Source organism: Triticum aestivum, unplaced genomic scaffold, assembly GCF_018294505.1.
Source record: "Triticum aestivum cultivar Chinese Spring unplaced genomic scaffold, IWGSC CS RefSeq v2.1 scaffold36806, whole genome shotgun sequence".
Classification (NCBI taxonomy): domain Eukaryota; kingdom Viridiplantae; phylum Streptophyta; class Magnoliopsida; order Poales; family Poaceae; genus Triticum; species Triticum aestivum.
The window spans coordinates 1-7,654 of NW_025233844.1; the positions used below are offsets into that span (position 1 = coordinate 1).

Here is a 7,654-nt window from a genome sequence, read left to right on the forward strand (position 1 = left end):
TATGCATCACATGATCTTGCGTGTGCGTAGGAAATTTTTTGAAATTACTACGAAACCCAACAGTGGCATCCGAGCCTAGGTTATTTATGTTGATGTTATATGCACGAGTAGAACACAAGTGAGTTGTGGACGATACAAGTCATACTGCCTACCAGCATGTCATACTTTGGTTCGGCGGTATTGTTGGACGAGACGACCCGGACCAACCTTACGCGTACGCTTACGCGAGACCGGTTCCCTCGACGTGCTTTGCACAGAGATGGCTTGCGGGCGACTGTCTCTCCAACTTTAGTTGAACCAAGTATGACTACGCCCGGTCCTTGCGAAGGTTAAAACGGAGTCTATTTGACAAACTATCGTTGTGGTTTTGATGCGTAGGTGAGATTGGTTCTTACTTAAGCCCGTAGCAGCCACGTAAAACATGCAACAACAAAGTAGAGGACGTCTAACTTGTTTTTGCAGGGCATGTTGTGATGTGATATGGTCAAGGTATGATGCAGAATTTTATTGTATGAGATGATCATGTTTTGTAACCGAGTTATCGGCAACTGGCAGGAGCCATATGGTTGTCGCTTTATTGTATGCAATGCAATCGCGATGTAATGCTTTACTTTATTACTAAACGGTAGTGATAGTCGTGGAAGCATAAGATTTGCGAGACGACAATGATGCTACGATGGAGATCAAGGTGTCGCGCCGGTGATGATGGTGATCATGACGGTGCTTCGGAGATGGAGATCACAAGCACAAGATGATGATGGCCATATCATATCACTTATATTGATTGCATGTGATGTTTATCTTTTTATGCATCTTATCTTGCTTTGATTGACGGTAGCATTATAAGATGATCTCTCACTAAATTATCAAGAAGTGTTCTCCCTGAGTATGCACCGTTGCGAAAGTTCTTCGTGCTGAGACACCACGTGATGATCGGGTGTGATAGGCTCTACGTTCAAATACAGCGGGTGCAAAACAGTTGCGCACGCAGAATACTCAGGTTAAACTTGACGAGCCTAGCATATGCAGATATGGCCTCGGAACACGGAGACCGAAAGGTCGAGCGTGAATCATATAGTAGATATGATCAACATAATGATGTTCACCAATGAAACTGCTCCATCTCACGTGATGATCGGACATGGTTTAGTTGATTTGGATCACGTGATCACTTAGAGGATTAGAGGGATGTCTATCTAAGTGGGAGTTCTTAAGTAATATGATTAAACTGAACTTAAATTTATCATGAACTTAGTCCTGGTAGTATTTTGCAAATCATGTTGTAGATCAATAGCTCGCGTTGTTGCTTCCCTGTGTTTATTTTGATATGTTCCTAGAGAAAATTGTGTTGAAAGATGTTAGTAGCAAAGATGCGGATTGGATCCGTAATCTGAGGTTTATCCTCATTGCTGCACAGAAGAATTATGCCCTTGATGCACCGCTAGGTGACGTACCTATTGCAGGAGCAGATGCAGACGTTATGAACGTTTGGCTAGCTCAATATAATGACTACTTGATAGTTTAAGTGCACCATGCTTAACGGCTTAGAATCGGGACTTCAAAGGCGTTTTGAATGTCATGGACCATATGAGATGTTCCAGGAGTTGAAGTTAATATTTCAAGCAAATACCCGAGTTGAGAGATATGAAATCTCCAACAAGTTCTATAGCTAAAAGATGGAGGAGAATCGCTCAACTAGTGAGCATGTGCTCAGATTGTCTGGGTACTACAATCGCTTGAATCAAGTGGGAGTTAATCTTCCAGATAAGATAGTGATTGACAGAATTCTCTAGTCACCATCACCAAGTTAGTAGAACTTCGTGATGAACTATAATATGCAAGGGATAACAAAAACGATTCCCAAGCTCTTCGTAATGCGGAAATTGACGAAGGTAGAAATCAAGGAAACATCAAGTGTTGATGGTTGACAAGATCACTAGTTTCAAGAAAAGGGCAAAGGGAAGAAGGGGAACTTCAAGAAGAACGGCAAGCAAGTTGCTGCTCAAGTGAAGAAGCCCAACGCTGGTCCTAAGCCTGAGACTAAGTGTTTCTACTGCAAAGGGACTGGTCACTGGAAGCGGAACTACCCCAAGTGATTGGCAGATAATAAGGATGGCAAAGTGAACATAAGTATATTTGATATACATGTTATTGATGTGTACTTTACTAGTGTTTATAGCAACCCCTCAGTATTTGATACTAGTTCAGTTGCTAAGATTAGTAACTCGAAACGGGAGTTGCAGAATAAACAGAGACTAGTTAAGTGTGAAGTGACGATGTGTGTTGGAAGTGGTTCCAAGATTGATATGATCATCATCGCACACTCCCTATACTTTCGGGATTAGTGTTAAACCTAAATAAGTGTTATTTGGTGTTTGCGTTGAGCATGAATATGATTTGATCATGTTTATTGTAATACAGTTATTCATTTAAGTAAGAGAATAAATTGTTGTTCTGTTTACATGAATAAAACCTTATATGGTTACACACTCAATGAAAATAGTTCATTGGATCTCGATCGTAGTGATACACATAATCATAATATTGAAACCAAAAGATGCAAAGTTAATAATGATAGTGCAACTTATTTGTAGCACTGTCGTTTAGGTCATATTGGTGTAAAGCGCATGAAGAAATTTCATGCTGATGGGATTTTGGATCACTTGATTATGAATCACTTGATGCTTGCGAACCATGCCTTTTGGGCAAGATGACTAAAACGCTGTTCTCCGGAACAATGAAGCAAGCAACAGATTTATTGGAGATCATACATACTGATGTATGTGGTCCGGTGAATATTAAGGCTTGCAGCAGGTATCATTATTTTCTGACCTTCACAGATGATTTGAGCAGATATGGGGATATCTACTTGATGAAACATAAGTCTGAAATATTTGAACAGTTCAAAGAATTTCAGAGTGAAGTGGAAAATCATTGTGACAAGAAAATAAAAGTTTCTACGATATGATCGCAGAGGTAAAATATTTGAGTTACGAGTTTGGTCTTCAATTAAAACAATGTGGAATAGTTTCACAAACTCATGCCACATGGAACACCACAGCATAATGGTGTGTCCGAACGTCATAACCGTACTTTATTAGATATGGTGCGATCTATGATGTCTCTTACCGATCTACCACTATCGCTTTGGAGTTATGCATTAGAGACAGCTGCATTCACGTTAAATAGGGCACCATCTAAATCAGTTGAGACGACACCTTATGAACTGTGGTTTGGCAAGAAACCAAAGTTGTCGTTTCTTAAAGTTTGGGGCTGCGATGCTTATGTGAAAAAGCTTCAACCTAATAAGCTCGAACCCAAATCGGAGAAATGTGTCTTCATAGGATATCCAAAGGAAACTGTTGGGTACACCTTCTATCACAGATCCGAAGGCAAAACATTCGTTGCCAACAATGGATCCTTTCTAGAGAAGAAGTTTCTCTCGAAAGAAGTGAGTGGGAGGAAAGTACAACTCGATGAGGTAACTGTACCTGCTCCCTTATTGGAAAGTAGTTCATCACAGAAATCTGTTCCTGTGACTACTACACCAATTAGTGAGGAAGTTAATGATGATGATCATGAAACTTCAAATTAAGTTACTACAGAACCTCGTAGGTCTTCCAGAGTAAGATCCGCACCAGAGTGGTACGGTAATCCTGTTCTGGAAGTCATGCTACTAGATCATGATGAACCTACGAACTATGAAGAAGCGATGGTGAGCCCAGATTCCACGAAATGGCTTGAGGCCATAAAATCTGAGATATGATCCATGTATGAGAACAAAGTATGGACTTTGATTGACTTGCTCGATGATCAGCAAGCCATGTTAAATAAATGGATCTTCAAGAGGAAGACGGACATTGATAGTAGTGTTACTATCTACTAAGCTCGACTTGTTGCGAAATGTTTTCAACAAGTTCAAGGTGTTGAATACGATGAGATTTTCTCACTCGTATCGAAGCTTAAAGTCTGTCTGAATCATGTTAGCAATTGCCACATTTTAATGAAATCTGGCAAATGGATGTCAAAATTGCATTCCTTAATAGATTTATTAAAGAAGAGTTGTATATGATGCAACCAGAAGGTTTTGTCAATCCTAAAGGTGTTAACTAAATATGCAAGCTCCAGCGATCCATCTATGGACTGATGCAAGAATCTCGGAGTTGGAATATACACTTTGATAAGTTGATCAAAGCATATAGTTTTATACAGACTTGCGGTGAAGCCTGTATTTACAAGAAAGTGAGTGGGAGCTTTGTAGCATTTCTGATATTATATGTGGATGACATATTACTAATTGGAAATGATATAGAATTTCTGGATAGCATAAAGGGATACTTGAATAAAAGTTTTTCAATGAAAGACCTCGGCGAAGCTGCTTACATATTAGGCATTAAGATCTATAGAGATAGATCAAGACGCTTAATTGGACTTTCACAAAGCACATACCTTAACAAAATTTTGAAGAAGTTCAAAATGGATCAAGCAAAGAAAGGATTCTTGCCTGTGTTACAAGGTGTGAAGTTGAGTAAGACTCAAAGCCCGACCACGGCAGAAGATAGAAAGAGAATGAAAGTCATTCCCTATGCCTCAGTCATAGGTTCTATAAAGTATGCCATGCTGTATACCAGATCTATTGTATGCCCTACCACTGAGTTTGGCAAGGGAGTACGATAGTGATTTAGGAGTAGATCACTGGACAGCAGGTCAAAATTATCCTTAGTGGAATAAGGATATGTTTCTCGATTATGGAAGTGAAAAAAAGGTTCGTCGTAAAGGGTTACGCCGATGCAAGTTTGACACTAATATAGATGACTCTAAGTGTCGGTCTAGATACATATTGAAAGTGGGAGCAATTACCTAGAGTATCTCCATGCAGAGCATTGTTGACATAGAAATTTGCAAAATACATGCGGATCTGAATGTGGCAGACCCGTTGACTAAGATTCTCTCACAAAAAAAACATGATCACACCTTAGTACTCCTTGGGTGTTAATCACACAGCGATGTGAACTAGATCACTGAATCTAGTAAACCCTTTGGGTGTTGGTCACATGGCGATGTGAACTATGGGTGTTAATCACATGATGATGTGAACTATTGATGTTAAATCACATAGCGATGTGAACTAGATTATTGACTCTAGTGCAAGTGGGAGACTGAAGCTGCGGATTTTTGAATGTATATATGTGAGTACGAGTCTATGAACTAAGGGAAATGCTGATTAGTTGCTATGCAATGCATGTGTTTACAATTTTGGATCTCTGGCAGTTTGAGGGCTGTTATATCTTGGCTATGGAAGTATGGATGTTTCATCTATTCGATTCTAGTGTGAAATAGCCCCTAAAAAGACCGCAGAATGTGTTTACTCGCAAATTAAGCAAGGCAGGACTTAATCCGGAAATAACAGGTGATGGCCTACGTTCAAGAGGTCATCCTCTCCGACGACTCCAAACGGCACGATTGTGGCATTCAACTGAGCTGCCATCCTAACAAATTCAGTCTGGTCTGGCCAGAAAATCCTGTGCTCTTCACCCTACAATCCACAAGTTTAAATATAATAAGTTTATAATAGTAGCATTTACTTGACAGAATTCAAAGTATAAAATCCAAATCAAATTGTATTGTGTACCTTGCAGTGGATTGCCTCCCTGTAACCACCTGGGTAGAGGAGCACCAACTCCCCAGCTGCCAGCAACTCGTATATGTACTTGTAGGTCATGGGCACGCCGCCCCACAGGTTGAGGAAGTCGAAGAAGTCGTGTCCCTCCGACCACGTCTTCGTCTTCTTTGGGAACAGCAGCGGGTGTGCAATGCCACGGACGACAGCCTTCTTGTGCCGCATGAACTCCGCGGCAAGAGAGATGAGCTCGATCCCCAGCAACATGTGGTTGCCTACCAGCAGCACTGGCCCGTCCTCGGGCACCCCGGCGAGTCCCCGTACCACCGTGCCGTCTTCCAACGTCGAGAACATCGCCGGGCACGTTCTGAACGTCAGGTCGCTGCATTTACCAATGCATAACATGTGGCAGTGCAATCGATGTATTCAGCATGTATCATGTAAGAATTTGCAGGGTGGTGATTTTGGTTACCTGCTAGCTTTGTCGACTTCATTTAGCTCGGTTGCGGACGGTGGGATGTAGTCGAAAACCCGATGATAGCGCCTCGAATGGCGGTAGAGACCAACACATTTGATGATGGATGAGACATGGACACCATGCTCCTGAAATTTGGGATGAATATCATCAGCATTGTCCCTTTGAGGTGTACCACTTGTTCCTTTCAGTGCACAAGATATACTGCAATCTGATAAAGTCTGCTATAACTCACCAACAGTAAGTTGTGCCCATGCTTCTCAAAGAAGAAGATTTTGGATTTAGGTATTTTGTTCTGTAGCCTGTAGGCTTCAGATTTGCTCGGAAGTAAGTTGTCATCGCAGCTGAGTGCAAGCATAGAGAAGAACCTCAGTCATGATGCCATAAATCCACTTGTTAGAAATCCGACAAAAATACGCGTTCAAACAAGAAACGTAGAAATCATGCGGTAGTGTTTATCATGCGACAATATTCTGCAAAGCTCATGATGAAATTGCGCTCGTCTCAAAAAAAAATGATGAAATTGGAAGTAGAGAACTGAGCTTAAGGGCACAAACCTGGCTAGCAGTAGCACCTCAGCTGTAACTGATTGTATACGGCAATTAGCATATTGCGCAGCCCGTTTGATGAGTTTCATCTTCCATTTTAGTGTGTCTTCTGGTAGTTTGTCCAAATTTCAATATATAGTAAATACTGTATCTGGGAGTCCAAATTTCTAAACAAGGACAAAACTAGCCTGCAGGTTTTGCCTAAAAAGAATCCAGATTCTAGTAAACTGCAGTCTAAACGAACAAAATCCATACTCTGAAGGCCAAGAAGAACATACATGAAGAACTTTGACTTAAACAAATTCACACTGGGACAGTAGCATCAGAGGCTAACAACATTTTAAATGTCCACTGAACTCAAACTGGTCCATCCTTGGAGGAAGCAAAACAACTCTTTTTATTTAGACTAAAAGTAAAATGTCAAAAGGCAAAACGTGCTACAAACTGACACTGTTAAACAATAACCCAGTTATTTACAATGTAAAATTGCCTTGTTATTGATGTGAAACCATGATGATAGACAGTGAACTCTTTGTTTTTTTTTCACAACAATCATAATGCAGGGAACTCTTAGTTGCGGGTAACAGCAACCTTTGTTGATATATAGTGGGTAGGCAAGAAGACGAGGTCAACAGTCTTACCATTATCTCCCGGGGCTTGCATCTACAAAGAGCGGGTGTGGTCCCAGATAACCCACACAAGTTGCCGGAGCCACACCACTTGAGCACGTCAAAGGCATCACGTCATTGTCACCGTCATCATGCCTCCGTCTCCCAGCTTGTCACGTCGCCATGACAGGTGAGGTTGTCGCGCCACCAACAGTACCTCTCTGCCTTGTTGAAGAAACACCAAGGAAACATATCCAGACATCAAGCAATGTGTGTGGGGGGTATAGTACCTTGTACTATCTACAATGGTGGTCAGCATAGTAGAACAACCAGCAATGTGTTAAGATTTGACAATCTGCAACCTTGTTGAAGAAATACACCCAGGAGCAACAGATCAGCCAAC

At 41.2% G+C, this 7,654-nt stretch overlaps 1 protein-coding gene across 1 annotated transcript; it reads right to left on the reverse strand.

Annotated features, from left to right (window-relative positions):
- Window positions 1-5,392: 5,392 nt before the first annotated feature.
- Window positions 5,393-6,764, reverse strand: LOC123176115 (acyltransferase-like protein At1g54570, chloroplastic). Its single transcript, XM_044590495.1, has 5 exons — window positions 6,653-6,764; window positions 6,331-6,439; window positions 6,093-6,223; window positions 5,633-6,002; window positions 5,393-5,536 (listed from the first exon to the last, which is right to left on the reverse strand). The coding sequence occupies exons 1-5, from the start codon at window positions 6,730-6,732 to the stop codon at window positions 5,393-5,395; spliced, it is 834 nt and encodes a 277-aa protein (XP_044446430.1). The 5' UTR covers window positions 6,733-6,764.
- Between the last annotated feature and the right edge of the window lie 890 nt (window positions 6,765-7,654).

Coding starts and splice junctions, on each gene's coding strand:
- LOC123176115 (XM_044590495.1), bottom strand. CDS start 6,732: ATGAAACTCATCAAACGGGCTGCGCAATATGCTAATTGCCGTATACAA. Junction 6,440..6,652: donor GAGGTGCTACTGCTAGCCAG/GTTTGTGCCCTT, acceptor GCTTGCACTCAG/CTGCGATGACAACTTACTTC. Junction 6,003..6,092: donor GAAGTCGACAAAGCTAGCAG/GTAACCAAAATC, acceptor TGGTAAATGCAG/CGACCTGACGTTCAGAACGT.